The 21114-nt window shown below is 35.2% G+C and overlaps 1 protein-coding gene across 1 annotated transcript; it reads left to right on the top strand.

Annotated features, from left to right (window-relative positions):
- Positions 1-740: 740 nt before the first annotated feature.
- On the top strand, positions 741-14170 carry LOC128120819 (vomeronasal type-2 receptor 116-like). Its single transcript, XM_052755026.1, has 7 exons — positions 741-755; positions 1413-1540; positions 6608-6899; positions 7262-8044; positions 8815-9042; positions 10142-10265; positions 13242-14170. The coding sequence occupies exons 1-7, from the start codon at positions 741-743 to the stop codon at positions 14168-14170; spliced, it is 2499 nt and encodes an 832-aa protein (XP_052610986.1).
- Positions 14171-21114: the final 6944 nt, after the last annotated feature.

The raw sequence follows: 21114 nt of genomic DNA, 5'->3' as shown, positions 1-21114 counted from the left end.
GACTTTATCCACACTGATCACCTCATGAAATTACACATTTTCAATCTAAAGTCATATGTATCAGTGTTTAGAGGCTTAACAGAGCCATCTGGGAGACAAAAATCTAGAGTCATATATAACCTTTGTTAAGATAATGAAACTGCAGGTCCCTGTGACACTCAGTAAATGTAATTGTTTTCAGAATTTGCTCCTTTATTCAGAAATAAATATTGAAGTGTGTGGCAGTACTCAGGTTAGAAACTAGCTACTATATTAAACTTAGCTACTAAGGTTGTATAAAGTAATAGAATGGAACTTATGTGAGGTTATGGCTAACATGTTGGGTATATTTGCACATGTGAAATTAAATTTACAATCATGGCACTTTCTACTCCTAAGATTAACTTCATTTAAAGTATTAAGAATGAACACTTTATACATGATGTATGGTGTATATAAACTCTTGTTTGTTTATTTGTTTATTTATTTGGGGAAAATAGAAGGGTTATATTCAATACTTCACATTAAAGAAAACATAAATAGTGTCTGAATCTTTTCTCTGGATGTAGGGAGTGATTGGGATTTTATATTAAAGGAATGATTCAACATAGAAAAAACAAACAAAGCCCAGTAAGTCTGAGTTCAAAAAGTAAATAGAAAACATAGTCTCACCATTGAGTGAGCCATTAATTTGGAATAAGTGAATTCGGCCTATCAGTTTCCCAGGGTTGGTACAGAGACCTTTTGAAGTATAGGGGGATATGGAAGAAATTTTGGTATGCAGACATGCAAGGTTTGTAGAAAAAGTGTTTTTTTGATTCCCCCAGGCAATTGACAAGGTAGATTGGTATAGGAAATAATCAGTTTTAAAAAGCAGGATGTCCTACTGATTTTCCCTGAGCTACATCTGGTTGGGATATTTTCCAGAATGTTTTCCTTCTCATCTCCCCTGGCATCCTCCCTTGCAAGGTCTTTGCATCATCCTGAGTCACTGTCTCATGCAACATTTGTGATAGTGTTCTTGCCAAGTCCATTCAAGAGGAGTCAACACTGGAGTCTTGCTGTTCTGTCTTCCTAGATGAAGTCATGGGGCCTGTGGATAAAGAAGATCCCAAATGAGTTTTGAAAATTGTTTTTATCTTGAGTGCAGGGTCTCAGATGGGAATTCTCAGGGAAGAAAATTGCCCCAAATTCTCCATGGAGTGTAGAAGTGGCTTGTCAAAAATATCTGTGATTAGAGTGATGATGTCAGTCACCCAAAATAGTACAAACTCTTGTACTCACAAATACTTGAGTTCTATAAGTAGCTGCTGAACACATTGGAATCCATGTTACACTGTGGAAGACACTTGTATTTTATGATGTTCTCTTGGATTTTACTTTTCTTGCTCCTGCAGACTCTTGTTACTCTTCACTCCTTTGGTGCTTTTCAGTGCAATTTAAAATCACCAAGTCCTTTACGTAGTGATGGAAATGTGATGATTGCTGCACTTTTTTCACTTTTTCATTATTACTGCATGAATATGTATGATTCTAGATGTGAAGATGAAAAGCCAATAGAGTAAGTGCTTTTACAATTTATTTCTTTTTCAGAATTCAGATTTCATTGTCCTCAACTATGTTTGTATTCACATGAATTTAACTTTCATTTCTCATCCTGGCATTCCCTCTCCTGTATACACAGAACTCTTTTCCAGGTATGTCTTCCTCCTGTTCCATTTTTTTCATCTCTCAAAGAAAGAAGAGTTTGTTTTAATTCATGTTATTTCGTACATTTGGTACTCTGAATCTCTCTATATTCCTCTGCCTTGCCTTTTGTTGTTCATGGCTAGGACTTTTCATGGCTTTCTCCACAGAGATAATGATTTTCAAAAGTTGACACCTTGTTTTAGGGAGTTGTTAAAGTGTAATTTTTTTCCTTTGAGAATATATAATGCTATGAATTGCAGTGACTACAGAGTCTTCATATGATGGTAGAGTGACAGGGACTGCCTGTGCTAGCTGCTGCTGTTTTGGAAGTCAGAATATGAGAATTTGGTTTTGGGACCTCATCTGTTAAAATGATTTCAAAATGAAATACAACTTTTGTGTCTAATTATGATTAGTAATCTTTTAGATTCTGTCAATTTTGCACCATACTCTCCACTTCATTCCAGTTTTTCTAATTATTTACATCTGGTATGGGTATGTTCTGCAAGACACATAGATATTGTTGGTGACCTCTGCTTGTTGTATCTTAGTTTGATGCCAGTTGGATTAGAGGCCATGGCAGACAAGTTGCTAGCATTGAGTAGACTCTGCTGGAGAGAAATGTCTAAGTAGAATTCTTTGTGAAGGATGTGGGATTTATTTTATTCCATGCAGATGTCTGTAGCCATAGAATCTACTTATTAAGGTCTGAAAGGGAGGAAGATAGCTTGCATTCAATTTAGAACAAAACCTTGTAAAATGGAAATGCAGAAACAAGGTACAGGTGAAGAGTCAGCAGATAGACAATTAAGAAAGAAGATACATTTAGGTCGTGGTGATACAATTGTGTTTCTGTTGAAACCTGGATGCAGTGCTAATTCATCAGTCCTGGGGATATAGAGCAGGAAAAATGATCAGGGAGGAAAAGTTGATAGATATAAGTATGTATTGACAGCTTAGTCTGAAATAGACACAACAAATGTGTTGACAGAAATCCATTTACAGGAGTGTGCCTATGTGCCCTTATGTGGAATGTGGGTTTTTTTTTGTATTTTCCTCTCATACTTGATTTTCCTCACATTTTGATTGTATGCTCACAGGTATTTTCTTTCTGATAATTGTAACAAAAAGTACATGGAATGTGTGGCCAGGAATATATTCATCACATTAATATTTTTGTGTCTTAATTTCTAATTTTATTTTACTTTCATGCAGTCTTAACTTAACAAATAATATATTCTCCAAACAGAGAATCCCTCTACTCATCTATGAGCATCATTTTTTAACGTTCACTTACAGGTAAAGCTGACATGACAAGTCAATATGGCATTTGAACAATACAAATACAAATAGATCTGTTGTGTTCAGAAACTGAAACATGCAACCTCCTCTCCCATCTGATGATCCCTCCTTGTTACTAAGCTTCTGTGGGTCTGTTAATTGTAGTGTAGTTCTCATTTATAGCTAATATCCACTTATAAGTGAGTACATACCATGTTTGTGTTTCTGAGTCCAGGTTAACTCACTCAGGATGACCTTTTCTGGTTCCATCCATTTGCCACCAAATTTCATGATGTTATTGTTTTTAAAAGTTGAGTAACACTCCATTGTGTTAATGTGCCACAATTTCTTCATACACTCACCAGTTGAAAGGCATCTAGGTTGTTTCTAGTTCATGGCTACTACAAATAAAGCTGCTATGAACACAGTTGAACAAAACCATTTTGATATGGTAGATCATCCTTTGGGTGTATTTTCCAGGAGTGGTATAGCTGGGTCTTGATCTACATCTATATTTAATTTCACGAGAAACCAACATATTGATTTCCAAAGTGGCTGCTCAAGTTTTCACTCCCACCATTATTGTAGGAGTGTTCCCCTAGCTCCACATTCTCTCCAGCATGAGCTGTCACTTGAATTTTTGATCTTAGCCATTCTGAAATGTGTAAGATGGAAGACCAGTGTTCTTTTTATTTGAGTTTGCCTGATGGCTAAGGATGTTGAACATTTCTTTAAGTGATTCTCGGCCATTTGAGATTCCTCTGTTGAGAACCTCTGTTTAGGTCTGTACCCCAATTTTTAATTGGATTATTTGGTTTCTTAATGTTTAGTTTCCTGATTTTAGTATATTTTGGATATCAGCCCTCTGTCAGATATGGAGTTGGTTTAGATCTTTTCCCATTCTGTTGACTGCTGTTTTGTCCTTTTGACAGTGTCCTTTGCCTTACAGAAGGTTTTCAGTTTCATGGAGAATATATTCCTTGATAGTTTGGACTTCATAATGTTTCTAATTAGGTGCTCTCTTCCCAATAAATGTATTTCATGTTACAGGACAAAGATTTGCTTTGTGGTTATTCTAAAATTTCTCACAATTCCTTTCAAATAGGTCCACATTTCTTTTTCTGAAAATAAAAATATGAATTTCAAGATTGATCAAAAGCTTTCCATTCTTAACTTCACTATTCATTTTTTTCATGTATACCCCCAGTCTACAAGTATAAGTACTTCAATTCTTCTATTCCATTTACCTTCATTAATAATGTGATCTGCATGTCATTTATTGTTCCCTGAAATATCAATGGATTAATCACCCATTAATTTTTCCTGTCTTTCATATTATTCTTTTAAGTGAATTTCTAACATATTCTATCTCCTTTGTTTTTTTTAGTGGAAATCATGAGAATTGAAAAACATTCAGAAATCCATAGTGGACATTTTGTCCTTTTTCTCTTTCTGCTCATGTATCTGTGTATCTTGAAACATTATTGCTCTATATTAATTACTGGAAACAATCAATGCTTAATCTTTCTTTTTTAGTTTTACATTTACTTGATGATCAGCGATGTTAAAAAGATTGTAGGTGCTAGCTGTATGAGATTTTCTTTGGTACAAGATTAGTTCATGTCATTACCGATTTGTTGGTTGGAGGTTGTGTTACCTTGGTTTAAAACTCCTTCAGTTAACTGAAAATATTTGAAATTAGTCCAAGAACTAAATAACAAATGGAATGTGTTTTCTCCAATTATACGGTGTTGTGATGATAGTTTTCTTTGGTGTAGGGAATACTGTTTTGTAGTTCCATATTCATTTTGTGCAATTCCTTTTTTGATATCTGAGGCTAATTTGTATAACATTGGCATTCTCTAAGTAAGTTCTTGCCTACACTAATGTCTTGACAATTATTAGGTGTGTTTTTTTCTATCACATTTAGTGTTTCATGTTTTAAGCTAACGACTATGATCATTTTGAATTGATTCCTATACAAGTTGTAGGATAATGGTTCCTTTTCACTCTACTGTGTGTTGATACCCAGCCTGTCAGCTGCCTTTGTTGTATAGGCTCTTTGTCCACAACTGTTCATTTTCCTCCTTGCCTAAAAAATGTTTGGCTGTACCATTGATGTGTAAATGTAATTACAACTATCTAGAAGTACAAGCTTACCTCAGTGTAATGATTATCATCAAGAAATCTAACCATGTGTATTTGAAAGTCTGTTGGCAAACAGAAATCATTATTTGATATTGGTGTGCATTCAGATGTACAGAGATATTAGGGAAATTGTTTTGGAGGTTCATCAAATTTTTAATATAGAAATAAAATGACATATGAAACAGTAATTCCACTTCTGGCCTCCAGAAAACTCTACATTCAGTCATGGAGATTTTCTATCACTATGAATAACATTCTTATCATTTTTTTGCTTTTAGTTATTGTTTGGTTTTGTAATTTAAATACATTTTTTAATCTTATTTTTATTTAATTTTTCAGTATAAAATTAAAATTATTTCAATATGTTTACATAACTAGATACACATTTCTACAAAATATTAACCATTTCTTCTGATATGTTCTCCATTGTCATATATTAAATGGGTATGGGGATCCCATTGGACTCAATGGGACTGTGACATATAATAGTGGCCACCATTTTGGACTGTCCAAAGTGGTCACGTGTACCAAGATGGTGTAGAAGTCACATGACATATGCATTCTTTATCATACTACTAGCAATGTTAGCAGCCAAGTTACATAGTTGGTTCCATTTGATGAGGATTCTCAAGTCATGTGTTCCATAAACCAGGTCATATTTTCTGTTCAAAATGAACTCAGCTTCAGAGTAATATAATTACATCTATTATCAGGGCTTTCAAAGTTGTTGTGTAATTCACTTTGTGGGGAAGGTAAGAACATAGTGAAAGAATAAAGAAAGAGGCAGGCAACAGAGGAAAATAAAACAAATAGCACAAAGTACCCAAGAGGATTTAAGTCATGACTGTAGGCTGTTAAACTACAGGAAACTCACTTGGTCATTCTGCTCTTCATTGTATGGCTCTTAGAAAGGAGAGGGGGATGGCAATTGGAGAGAGGAAGGTTGTTCAAAGAGATGTGCATGGGTGTGGGAAGCCATAACCGCTGCCAGGTTCATATCCAAGATTGCTTGGGGTTGATGCATGTGACACAAGCAGACATCCCCATAAGCATCATTGGTCCTTAATCAGAAGAACTAAAGGCTGCAGTCTCCATCTGTGTACAGACAGAGTGAATGTGGTGTGGGAGCCTTGGAGTTCTTATAGTACAGAACAAGGGAAACTTAAAGGATGGAAGTGTCCCTCTCCTGGTTATTTCATTAAAGCATCAAAGAATTATGTTTGTGTTTTCCCATACTAGAGATTCCAAGGTTTATATCAGTTCAGGTCAATGTTCCAGTCCAGAAATTTTAGATATACCTGAGGCTTTTAGTTAATTAAAACATCACTAAACATATATACCATGATATTGAAACTATAACCATTACCCTGATGACAAAAAAATTGTTTGTAGAATATAATATTGACAGTATAAAAGCCATTGTTACTATGTCATCAGGATGTGGCCCAACATCTTACCAAAAGATATGATGTGAGTCCCCATCATAAATATTGACAATCTTTCTCTCCAGGTTCAAATTGAGGAGCTACCAGTTTTCTTTGGCCTTCATATTTGCCATTGAGGAGATCAACAGGAACACTCATATTTTACCTAACACATCTCTAGGATTTGAGCTATATAATGCCATAGACAGTCACTGGAATATTATGCAGGAAACTTTACTTTTCCTCACAGGAATGGGAATAAATATCCCCAATTACACATGTAGAAGGGAGAACAAGGCTGCTGCTTTACTTACAGGAACATCATGGGAAACGTCTATACAAATTGGGAGACTACTGAATCTTTACAAATATCCACAGGTGAGGTACATGGCTGTGAGGAAACAAGACACTCATATTAAACTGGAGACATTTCAGATGTTTTCAAATGTAAAGAAGTGAGGCTATGACATTCATCTATTGGAGAATAAATCAGGCATTTGTTTATATGTCCTCATATACTTTGCTTACGATAGAGAAGAGTGTTTGCAACCTATAGTTAGTGTTTAGAAAACTCTGTGTCTTGTGAGGAATTCTTCATAAATGTCTTCAGAAAAAGGATGAGAGTTTAAAATACCATGAGCAGCAGTTAGTCTATACTAATCCAAAGTGTCAACTCAGGTTTAAGACTGTGTTCTGTGTCAATATTTTCACTCTTGTTTCCTATTTGAAATTTTCTTCAGATTACTTTTGGGCGATTTGACACTATTCTAAGTGACAGAGGGCAGTTTTCTTCTCTTTACCAGACAGTACCCAGGGACACATTTCTGTCACATGGCATTGTGATTTTGATGGTTCATTTCAGCTGGACGTGGGTGGGACTGGTTCTCATAGATGACCACAATGCGGCTGAGATTCTATCCAACTTGAGAGGAGAGATGGATAAAAACAGAGTGTGTGTAGCTTTTGTAGAAATGATTCCATTCAACTGGATTAACTCTGACTTTAAATCCAGAACAAGACATCCACAGATCCTGAAATCATCTGCAAATGTGGTTATCATTTATGATGTCACTAAATCTTTATATGGTATAATAATATATATAAGTATACATTCAATTACTTGGAAAGTCTGGATCATAAAGTCACAATGGGATGTAGCTACTGATGTTCCTTATTTCATATTTGATCCATTCCATGGGAGTCTCATTTTTGCACAACACCATGCTGAGATTTCTAATTTTAGGAAGTTTATCCAGACATACAACCCTTCCAAATATCCGGGAGATCATATCCTTGCTCTTCTCTGGAACACATATTTCAATTGCTCTTTTTCTGGACCTGATTGTAAAAGTTTGATTAACTGTCTACCCAATGCTTCTTTGGAAATGTTGCCTGGAAATGCTTTGGAAATGGACATGAGTGAAGAGAGTTACAATGTATATAATTCTGTATATGCTGTGGCTCACAGTCTCCATGAGATGAATGTCAAGCAAGTAGAAACCCACCATCATAGCAATGGGGAGGTAAATACCTACCTTTGGGAGGTAATTTCTCTTCCTGTATATTTTATACATAGCCCTGTGACATACTGAGGTTTCTAAAGAACACAATACATCATTGTTATACAGTAGCCGGTTTTACAAAAAAAGCACTTGAGAGACTATTTAAAATTCATCATGCAGAAGTTATTGCAGACACATGTGCTATTGTTCATGATGAATGGGTGTTAAAAATAATATTTAAATGTGTGTATCTCATCATCCACTTCATGTTACAATTAACATCAGAATCTTGCTATCCTCAATTGAAACCTCATTATTTTTAAGCATATTTCAGAACATAAATAGGAGAATTAGATCCTAAAACATCAAATGCTATTAGATCCTTGAAGTTTACATTCTGAATCTATGGTTATGATTCCTAACTGACCTTTTTATTACATTTTGGACATAAACACCCCAATTTACAAACTGAAATTTTGAGTAGATTACTTAAATATTTGGATATGGCTAACACTTCAAGGTTTTGGAATTTGCTTGAATCAACATTCATGGAGTACATCTTTTTGTTTCTCTACTTGTTATTGTGTAAGCATGTGTGAATTCTTTCTTTTGAAATAACAGTCTAGAAATATAATATATTCAATTTTAGTCTTCATCCATTAAAATGTTGATAGCTTGGTATAGCTTGCAATTAATGTCAGGGATTTAGGACAATGAGACCTATACCTTCATTGGATTCTATTGAACCTTTCTGGGAATAAATTCATCATAAAGTTCTGCATCTCTTTTAGATACACTCTTATCTTAAGAATATCTATTTCAAAAATGGTGCTGAAAAACTTATGTTTTTGGATTCACAAAGGAAATTAGATGCAGAATATGATATTCTCAACCTCTGGAATTTTCCAGATGGTCTCAGACAAAAGATAAAAGTTGGAACATTTTCTCCAAATGCTCCACAGGGCCGAGAACTGTTTCTGTCTGACCATATGATACAGTGGGCTATAGGATTTACAGAGGTGGGCTGGATCTTATCTTATTGTTTTGATCCTCATGTCAATAGACATTTGTTTGTGGATGTAATGATTGTTGGTTCCTTACTCAGTGCCCATCTGCATGCCCAAAACTACTGTCATTTGAGAAAGTTTTTGTTGCCTTATACAACATGTGATTGTTTGTTTTTCCATACTTTTATCTTCGGACACATTTTTCCAATAATAAACACAGTGTCTATTTATTAAGTTTTCATTCCCGTCCTGAAACCACCTGCCATGAGTCGTAATTTGACTCCCAGATCGGGAAATATCAGGACATGGTCATTTTGCTTTCAGGCACCTGGCCATGCACTGTAGCATGGAGGGCACATGTTCATGGGTAAATTACATGTCTTCCTGATGAAAAAAGAAGCAATTTGTCAAATAACCAAAATAAATAAATAAATAGGCTGACATAACTTAAACACATTGACTTATTGTTCACACTAGGTGTGAGCAGTTCATTAGGATTCAGGCAATCATGTTGGCAGGAACCTGAGAAAGTGAGTCATGTTGTATCTTCAGTCAGAAAGTAGACAGATGTGAACACTCTGTTCCCATACTTTTTTTGTTTTTTTTTTCTGTCCTTAACTACATCCAATGAAATGGAATACCTAGTTATAGAATATGTCTTCCCACTTCAAATACCCTAATATAGATCATCTCTCAAAAGTCACACAGCCTAGTTCATATAGTAACTCTGAGTCCTGTATAGTAAACAAATGTGAATTAAGCATGACCATTGGGAAACAATGATACTCTCACTCCAGCTGTCAGGAAGTATACAACAAGATCAGGATGACAGTACAGTTGCCCATTGAAACATGTACTCAGTTAAAAACTTCTTATTTTGCCCAACCTCTTATATTTTCACAATTGTTCAGATTTCTATTATCTCTAGACCATTATTTAAACACATTGAACTTCATGTATATACTATATAGAAATTAGCAGCATCATAACAAGAATCTGCAAAGAATAAGTATAAAAACTTGCCATCTCATTGCCAAATATTGAGAAATAATATTTTTTGTTTTAAAACTATACACTCCTGAGTATTTTCTCTTCACTATATAATTCTCAGCTTCCCCGCTCTGTGTGCAGTGAGAGCTGTGTTCCTGGATTCAGAAAATCACCCCAGCAGGGCAAGGCTGCCTGCTGCTATGATTGCACTCATTGTCCAGACAATGAGATTTCCAATGAGACAGGTAAGTGTCAGTCTAACTGGGGTATTCCTCACCTCTCCACAGTGTTCTGCAATTTCTAAGCTGATAAGTTCTGTGAAGGAAAAGTAGAGATAAGTCCTGTAGTTCTTTCATTTAGAAGTAAAAATAATTTGGTTCATTTTATCATCATTTTAAATGGTGCTCAGGCCACTGAATCTCATACTTGATTCATGTATTTCATCCACTGGAGCCATTGTTCCTTTCAGAGAACAACTTTACCAGTCACAGAATAGTCTGCTTTATTTCACCATGGCATTTAACACACACACACACACACACACACACACACACACACACACACACACGCACGCACGCACGCACGCACGCACGCACGCACGCACGCACATACACGCACAAACACACATATTATAAGTACTCAATTTTCTTGCATTTCAAAGCATATTTAGTTCATGATTATCACATATTTAAGGATCGGCCCCTTATGCCACTCATTTCATGATTTCAGTCATGGTTCTAGGTTTATCAGATATGTTCAGAAAGATCATATTTGATTTACCTGTGGACATGTTTTAATATGTTTTATTTTTAGGTTCCTTTTCATTTTGTTTTTTATGTGAGTGTTTTGCCTGCAGGAATGTGTGTGCACATGTACTTGCTTAGTGCACATCAAAGTTAGAGGAGGGCTTCAGATCTCCTGGAGGTGGAGGCACAGTTAGCATTGATGTTTCTGTGGGCACTTGTAACTGAAACTAGGTCCTCCTTAGGAGTAATAGTATCCTGAACCACAGAACCATTTATCTACCTTCATCTTTTTGATTTCTAGTATAAATAACATTCAGCCTTCCCTTAAAGTGTATCTTTCTTCCCCCTTTTCCTCCATCCCCATATGAGTACTAAAACTTCAAGCTCCTTAACTTCCATGGAGTGGGATGTGCTTCAGTAACATAGATATTAAATATCTAAAACTTGTTGTGGACCAGAATATAACCACTAGGGAAGTATGTCAATAACCTATTATGAGAATCTTATATTGAACACAATTATTTTAAATCAATAGTTGCTATGTATCATGAATTTGAATCTAGATTTGTATCACTTCTGTGTTAATTTCATTAACATAAGCTAAAGAATGCAATAAGTACTCATTGATTCATTATATACAATTGTCTCTGTATTTAAACAAGTTAATGGAAGCATTATTAAACATAGAAGAGGTAAATTATGGGACAATGCCTTGTGACAACTAGTTGAAATGGCACATCACCACTTCTGTAATGATATTGTTGTGAATAATACATAATGATACATGAATGTAAACCTTTGGTCTTTTAACAAGGCAGGACACTAAATTTGAAGGACCCTCTTTTCCAGGAATAGGTGGACAAAGTAAAGGAACCTTATGTCAGAATATATCCAAGGACAAGAAAATAGGCATGAGACAGTTGAGAACACTGACTGTGCAAAGCACACACAGACACAATGTTGAATATGGAGAGGAAATTAAAGAGGATTCCTCAACATTAATGTCTAGTGAGAATTTTTCATATATTAATTGGAATACTTTGAGTAACATAATGTTTTTCCTGAACATGCAGATGTTTTAACTTTACTTTATAAAGATAGAAACTTGCAAACTTTTTGGTGGCTTTAATTTGCCAAATTTAAAACATGCATATTGAGACTGACTATACAGATCATCAAAGACTTAATGTGCATATAGGTACTCTGTGTACATTAGGGCCATGGTAAGTTCATGAACATGCTAATTTTATTCATTGGAGGAAACTGAAAACATCAATATCAAATCCTGCATGTTTGTAGTTTAAGGAGACCCTTTAAATCATTATAAGTAAGAAAGAAGAAACTGCAACATAAATGCTAAATATTTAAACATAATGAATCCTAAACCTCAAATCCTATAGAGTGAGGTGTATCTATATTTTAAAATTCATATTTAAATCTTTATTTAATGTGTATTATGACTTATGTACCCTGTGCATTTACAAAATAATATGGGGTTGTGCAGATGAATCATTCATCATTTGTTAGAAACCAATGGAAATAAACACTTGGAATATAGTAGAGACACATTGCCTCGGGAGTGTGAGCACAACAGGAAGGCACATCTGGAAGAAACAAATAAAATGCTGATAATGGAATAAAAGATGCTACGGACTCTACCAAAAAGATGAATTCAATAGATTTTTAATTAGAATTTTCAACACCAGTCAAATTGCAAATTCCACTTAAATAAAATTTAAGTATTTTAATTGAAGTATGAAAAGGAAATATTTTAATGAAAATATGTAATAAATAGATTGCCATTTATATCTCTTGAATTCAAGATGAAACTTATAAACTTTAAATGATAAAGTATCACAAAACTTATTCCATGATCAACTAAGACTAAACCCAGAGTTTCATATCTATCTGTTCAACAGATATTTTCTCCCTAAGAATGATTAAACAGATTCAGAAGGGGATTTTTTTCCATCTTTCAAGAATCTAATAATTCTCATTCCCACAAGAATTATCAGAGAATGAACAGTTTGAAGAATTCAATAAATTCAATGTAAATAGATATTTGATATTAGGGCTGAGAAAAACACTAAAAGAAAGACATACCAAAGCATGTAATTTTTACTTAACTCACATGAAAAAGTCACACAAGGGAATACAGAAGGAGGTGATTATATGATCAAGTTAGGTTTATGTAAGTTAATTCAATAGTTTATGACAATATAAAGAAAAAATACAAATTATCACTTAATTGAAAATATATTTAAATATAACAGTGAAAAGGACAGAGTTGTCAGTATCGATGTGGAATTGTTGATTAGATATCATTTGGTAATCATCACTATTGAACACTTATTTACTTGAGTCTGAAACAACAAAGGAAATGTGGGCAACTGCCAGAGAGCTGGTGCTGGGAAGTGACTTGAGATAAAATGGGAACCTGAGCAGAGACTCACAATAACTTTAATTCCTTAGTAGATGTGGATCATTGTGTGAGGTGTCCAGAAAGTCAATATGCAAACACAGAGCAGAACTACTGCCTCCAGAAAGCAGTGACTTTTCTGTCTTATGAAGACCCTTTGGGGATGGCACTCACCTACTTGGCCCTGGGCTTCTCTTCACTAACAGCTGGTGTTCTTGGTGTCTTTGTGAAGTTTCACCACACTCCCATTGTCAAGGCCAACAATCAGGCTCTCTCTTATATCCTGCTTGTCACTCTGATCTTCTGTTTTCTCTGTCCATTGTTATTCATTGGCCATCCCAACACAGCCTCCTGTATCCTGCAGCAATACACATTTGCAGTTTTGTTCACAGTGGCTCACTCCACAGTCTTGGCCAAAACTGTTACTGTGGTTCTGGCTTTCAAGATCACATTGCCAGGAAGACTGATAAGGTGGATAATGATATCAAGAGCTCCTAACCTCATTATTCCTGTCTGCACCCTCATCCAACTTGTGATCTGTGGCATTTGGCTGAGCACCTCTCCTCCATTTATTGACTCAGATGCTTATACTGAACATGGCTACATAATTATTATATGCAACAAGGGCTCCACTATTGCTTTCCATTCTGTCCTGGCATACCTCTGCTCCATAGCACTTGGGAGCTACACTTTGGCTTACCTGTCCAGGAACCTGCCTGACACATTCAATGAAGCCAAGTTCATCACTTTCAGCATGTTGGTTTTCTTCAGTGTGTGGATAACCTTCCTTCCTGTCTACCACAGCACCAAGGGAAAAATCACTGTGGCCATGGAGGTCTTCTCTATTTTGGCTTCCAGTGCAGGTCTCCTAGGTTGCATCTTTCTCCCCAAGTGCCATATTATTTTGTTCAGACCACATAGAAATGTGCTTCATCATGTTAGGAACAAAGGACATTTTAAAGGAAAAGTCAATTTTACAGCATAGTCCATGTTTTTCTTAATTATATAGAAGTCTTCCATCTTGTTTGTCACCAAGGTTTCAGTTGTCACAGATAAAACAGTGATTTAAGATTTCAGATGTATTGATTTCTTTTAGTGATAAAATCCATCTTTATTCTCTCAATTCTAATATTATATACAAATTTCTCTAAATTAGAAAGTTGAATTCATAAAAATTATTGTGCTGTCTATATTAAATAAGAGATAAATGAGATATGTATGTATTCTTCACCTCTTCAACACTGTATAACTTTAACGTTATAACACCACATGATCTCATACATTTCCATGTGTTTTTATGCCCTTGATAGGTTTCCTGGATTCATCAAGCTTACAGTTCATGAATGCCTTTTCTATGAAGAAAATCACATTTTAAAAAATGAACACAATTTTGACAGGAATGAAATACTCTCTTTAATAATTGCGCAATAAGCTATGTGCTTGAGTAGAACACAGACCAATACATTTTTTAATTATAGGCTAATGTCAGAGTTCAGTTAATCAAATACTTACCCAGCAGTTAATTACATAAATTTTATGTTAAATCTACAAACATTGTTCAACTCTCTGCTGTAACTGGTTCTGCATAACCTGTCCTCACATCTAATTTGACATACATACCTAAAGTGTTTCTGTACTCAGCCCTTCACAATTCTTCAATTTTGATAAACTGCCCTATATTCTTTCAGCTGAAACTCTGTATTGTGTGACTACTGCACATTTAAGAGGACCCATTCCTCCACATTTTATCAACATGTCATAACTGGTAAATAATTCTTTGGGAACAAAGTTTATGACTCTACTTATTTCTAGTATAATGTATATTTGTATAAATGTGAAAGACATCACATGCTGTATGCCATGTATCTTGTCATTTATCAGTAATCAGTGCTGTGGGATGTTCTGTACGGCAAATGTGTTGCTGATTGGTCAATAAATAAAACACTGATTGGCCATTGACTAGGCAGGAAGTATAGGCAGGACAAGGAGGAGAATAAAGTTGGCAAGTAGAAGGCTGAGTCAGAGAGACATGCCAGCCGCTGTGATGACAAACAGCATGTGAAGATGCCGGTAAGCCACAAGCCACGTGGCAACTTATAGATTAATAGAAATGGGTTAATTCAAGATAGAAGAAATAGATAACAAGAAGCCAGCCATGGCCATACAGTCTCTGTGTTTACTTGGTTGGGTCTGAGTGGCTGTGGGACTGGCAGGTGAGAGAGATTTGTCCTGACTGTGGGCCAGGCAGGAAAACTCTAGCTACAAATCAGTCTTTTTATAGTTTATAAAATATAAAATCTCAAGAATAAAAAGGTTAAATTATGTGAATCACTATATTTAAGTTGCAAACAAACCAGATTCCATCACTGAAAATTGATTCATCAGGGTAACTTTTAAAAATATATTTTCTTGTACAATATGTGGTGATCATAATTTGTAACCCAAGATCCTTCTTAAATGCCCACCCACCGCCCTTCATGACCTCTTTTTTCTCCATTTTGAAAACAAACTAGAAAAACATTCAACTGGAATAAAAAAACAAATAAACACAAACAATGACAGAACAATCTAAAGTATGTAGAATACATGTTAAACTTAACACACATCCACACACAGGTGTCCGGCTTGCAAGACATGGTATTGCTGAAGTATTGTAGAGGTTCATGGAGCAACCAACCAATATCTGATTTGACTTAAGATCCACACCATGAATTGGAAAACATACCTGACACGGTTTCATGACCATGCACCTGAAGTTAGACAGAAAAAGGACCTAGGATAATAGCAAATACTACAGTTCTACTAAAGGAATGTAGCAATAAAATGACTCCTAGTGACATTCTGATATATAACAGTGCCCCTCTTAATTATTATCAGAGAGGCCTCCTCCTGCAGCAGATGAGAGCAAATACAGAGTTCCACAGCCAGACATTATGCTAAGAGTAATAGACATTGGAATTCTCAGCCCTAAACTGTGTGTCTCCCTCTAATCCCTCTCCTCAGGGCACATGGAACACTGTGGCAGATGAGGCAGAAAGAATATAGGAGGCAGAAGGAATACAGGACACCAAGAGAAAAAGCCATCGACATCAACAAAATAGATGCACATATGATCTAACAGAGATGAAATCAATATCCACAGGGCCTGCTCCTGTCTGTACCAGATGAGGTCCTTCAGCTAAAAGGGGAAGTGTACACATTCCTCTATTCCTAGCACAGTATCTAATTCTAATTACTAACCAATTGTCAATGAAGGTCTCGTTTTCTCTATGAGAGTCTTACTGGTGAAACCAAAACTACTTCTAAGTATAGACTGTAAAACTAGCGTTAGATTGCCAACAGAAAACAAACTCAATGGTGTATATGGTAGTTCCTTATACCATAATGTCCTGTCAAGGCTTTTCATTTTTTTCTCATTTACTTTATATTATATTTTTTGTGTATTTACTACGGCTCTTGGATTAGTGTTTGTTATGAGGCTCCTGATGTGAACAAGTGGGTCTCTGTGTCTGTATCTATTTCTTATGTGCTTTCTTGGGCAATTTTCCTCTTGTGTGTGAGGATTGTACTATTCTGATGTGTTAGTTTTTATTTCATATACTATTACATTATATTAAAATTTATAAGTATTTCTTAGAGGCCTGATTGTCTTCTAATGAGAATCAGTAAGGCTGTTGATCTGAGGAAGGGTGATGGGGAGGATCATGGAGCAGAAGAGAGTGAGGAAACTTTAATTAGAATATATCATGTAAGAAAATTTTTTTTTTATATAATTAAAAAGAAGAGATACAAAAAGACATGAAACATACTTGGAAACCATCATAGCTAAGCAAATGATGAGTAAGCTAAATTATGCAAAAGCAGAGTATTATGCACCTAGAACCTTCCAAGATATCAATGATTTTGTTTTTTATTATCTTATTTATGGAAATAGATTTTTCTTACACTATATTTTTATCATCGTTTTCCTTTCCCCAATTCCACCCAGACATTATCCTACTTCCAACATTCCCAAGAACACACACTTTCTCTCTCCCTCTCATTAAAAACATGCAGACATGTAAAATAAATATATAAGTAGATAGAAAAATAAATAGATAAATAGATAACTAACTAACTAACTAACTAACTAACTAACTAACTAACTAACCACCTAACCAATACAGTATAGGAACCAACCAATCAAACAAACAGAAAAAGTCATAATTCCCCATTGAGTTCATCTTGTGTTGCCATCTACACCTAAGCATGTGGCCTGCCCTTCAGTGTGGTTTGTGTTCCTAAGAGACTTCATTGGATAAGACTAATTTTTCCTTTCATTTCCTAAGGATATCTAAGTTTCTGTAGTGATTAATTGAAGAAATAGGGATTTTATTTTTAAAGCACCTGAAGTAATGTGATAGCGACCATAAGGAGAGTGGAGATTATTTTATAATGAGCTCATGCTTTTTCTTCAAATTTTAATAAATACCTGGTGTTGGAAAACTAACCTGGGCAGATTCACACCCTACAGATATCTTGTGGCTCTAGATAAAAAATTATGAAAATAAGCACTGTTCAAAGTAATTCTTATAGTAAAAGTAAAACTACTGTAGTGAGAGATATCAGCTGCAACAAAGATATTTATAATCTCAGACCCCATTCAGTTGTGATTTTATTATGCTAATATAATTATGTTTGGTTATTTTTGTTTTGTCATTAAAAATGTTGGTTAATTTGAGTGCCAAGATTGATGTTTTTAGAAAAACCTGTTAAAATAAATCATAGAGAAATTCATACCCAGACAGAAGAATTTAAAGGTGAGCCTATCTCAGCATCGAATTATACAGTTACAAAGAAACAGCCTAAGGTTTTCAAATAACCAACATTAATCTATTTGGTAACCTTACAGGAACTACCAAATGCTCACGGCTGTGTTGAGCTAATTGGACTTCTGTGCAAATGTTAGATTTGAGGTATTTAAAGAAGCTGTAATCTCATTTGTTACGCATTCTCCATTTGTAAAGCAGATGTTACACTTGTGTTCCACTTGTAAAAGAATTATCCATCATGACTGGAAAGATTTGTATACAGCTGTCCTAGTGCCTGATCCACAGTTACAATGGAGAACCTGGTCGAAAGAGGAGGCTAAGACTATAGAACAATGAGGTATTGCTAGAGAGATGGAAATTCCCCAAAATCAACTTGGAGAAGACGATTTTGCTGATATACAAAGACAATCTTTGTTTATATGATGATCACATCCTAACTTTATGCCAAATGGCAGCTCTGAATGCTTGGCACACAATTGAAGGAGATGGAAAGAAAATTGAGTCATTTATAAAAGTTATACAGGGCCCAAAAGAAACCTTCACAGATTTCATACAAAGGCCGTCTTCAGCAGTAAAAAGAATGATACCAATAAAAGAACCTAGAGAGATAATAATTGCAGCACACAATAGGATAATTTGGGCATTAAAGGCAAGATCAGTCTCCTTGGAGAAATGGATCCAAGATACAATTAATATTGAATCTCATAACCATGATGATACTTGGATAGGAGAGATGATTTCCAGAGAGTTATAGAAAATAATCATGGCAGATGCTTTAATTGCAGTAAACAAGGTCAACAAAAAAGGGACTGTATACAGAGAGTTCCTAGGAACAATGTTTCTTCAAGAACAATTGCAACAGAACTCCACTCTCTTCTGGATTTTGAAATAGGTGTGGTTAAGAAAACTTTGAACTAATGAATGTAGATCAATAAGGGACAGACAAGGTAATCCTTTGCCTTTGTTGTTGAAAACTCCCTGAGGGGCCTCTTGCAGGCCTCCCTGGCAAATTCAGTTCAGTCCTTTCCTTCCATTGCAGAAGAAAGCCCTTACCAGAGCAATTAAATAATCATATGCCTATTACAAGAAAAGTACTGCACAAGGTGATAGAATAGCTATAATAGAGAGAACAAAAAATTCAGCAGAAACCAGAAAGCGAGGTTTTTTTGGCAAGCTTCTATAAATGAACAAATACCAAAATTAAAAGTATGAATAAATGTCGTTCTCATTGAAGGTATTGTAGACACAGGTGCAGATGTAACAAGAATTGCACCATCATCTTGCCATCCAAATTATTCTCTTCAGGAGGTAAATTGTCAGCTGTTAGGCACTAGAACATTATCCCATGTGAAACAGAGTGCAAGACTGGTCAAATGTACAGGGCCAGAAGGCAAGAAAGAAAAATTAAAGCCATATGTGGCTTATATAGCTCTGAAGTTATGGGGCTATGATTTATTACAACAATGGAATACCCCGATTAACATTCCTCCAATCTCAGAAACAAACCATAAAGTAACACATGTTTCTGAGAGAAATATTAGGAGGTATTATAAAGAGCAGTCACTGGCCATCCAGATGTACAAGAGCAGGGAACAACAACTGTTGATATATCAAAGACACCCACAAGCTCTACCTTTAAAATGGTTAACAGACAAGCCTGTATGGGTTCAGCAATGACCTTTAACAACAGAGAAACTGTGGGCTTTAGAAGAGCTGATACAAGAGCAGTTAAATGCTCAGCACATTGAAGAATCCACCAGCACTTGGAATTTTCCTGTATTTATTTTTAAAAAGAAATCTGGAAAATGGAGAATGATAACAGACGTAACAGCAATTAGCAAGGAAATTGAGCCAATGGGCTCTCTACTATCTGGAATTCCTTTGCCTACTCTGGTACCTACATGATGGGCTCTCATAGTTATTGGTTTAAAAGAATGTTTCTTCTCAATAGCTTTACAAGAAAAGAACAGAGAATGATTTGAATTCATGGTGTCAACTTATAATAATTCTCAGATGGTTAAGAGATACCAATGAAGGGTTCTCCCAAGGGGAAGTTAAAAAGCCCAACCCTATGCAAATATTTTGTACAACATCCATTGGACATACTATGTAAACAATTTCATAAATCTATAATTTATATTACATGGACAATATTTTACTAGCTGATTCAAATGCAGATAACTTAGAAAGAATGTTCAAAGAAGTAAAGATAATTTTGCCTTGAGTGGGCATTACAAATTGCTCCTGAAAAGATAAAAAGAGGAGATTCTATTTATTATTTAGGACATAAAGTAGGTCTATAAAAAATTAGACCCCAAAAGGTGCAAATTAGGAGAGATCAATTATGGACACTTAATGACTTTCAAAGATTATTAGGAGACATGTCCTATCTATGAACTATTGTTGAAGTGCAAAATGATGAACTGAGAAATTTGTTGAAAACCTTAGAAGGTGACAAGGACTTAAATAGCCCAAGAGAATAATCAGCTGAAGCCGAGATAGAATTGGGCTTGGTGAGAAAGATAGTACAGGAGGGACATGTGGATCGTGTGGATCCAAAGCTTGATGGCATTTTGGTTATGTTACCCTCTAAGCATTCTCCTACAGGAATTTTAATGCAGAGGGAAGATATTATTTTGTAATGGATATTTCTACCAAATAAACAGAGTAAAAAATTTAAAACTTATGTGGAAAAAAAATCTGTGACTTGATTTTAAAAGCAAAATTAAGACTTTGTCAATTAGCAGGAATAGACTAAGCAGATATTGTAGTACCTTTAACTAAGGATGACACTGACAAATTATGGGCAGTAAATTAACCTTGGCAAAGAGCTTGCAGTATTTTTTTTTGGAGAGATTAACAGAAATAGCTCAAAAATGATAGAATTCAACTCATAAAGAGAGCTAATTAGATTCTGCCTCATATTATATGGGAAACAGCCATATCTGGAGCCCACACATTTCATGTGAAGGCAAACAAAGAAGGAAAGGCAGGTTACAAAACAGAAAATTTAAGTAAAGTGGATCAAAGTCCTTACAATTTGGTTCAAAAATTGGAATTCTATGCTATTCTGATGGTATTAATAGATTTTTCAGAACCTTTCAACATAGTTACTTAC

Source organism: Peromyscus californicus, unplaced genomic scaffold (assembly GCF_007827085.1).
Source record: "Peromyscus californicus insignis strain IS unplaced genomic scaffold, ASM782708v3 Scaffold_2__1_contigs__length_46816999, whole genome shotgun sequence".
NCBI lineage: Eukaryota > Metazoa > Chordata > Mammalia > Rodentia > Cricetidae > Peromyscus > Peromyscus californicus.
This window is presented reverse-complemented; position numbering and strand designations above follow the sequence as displayed.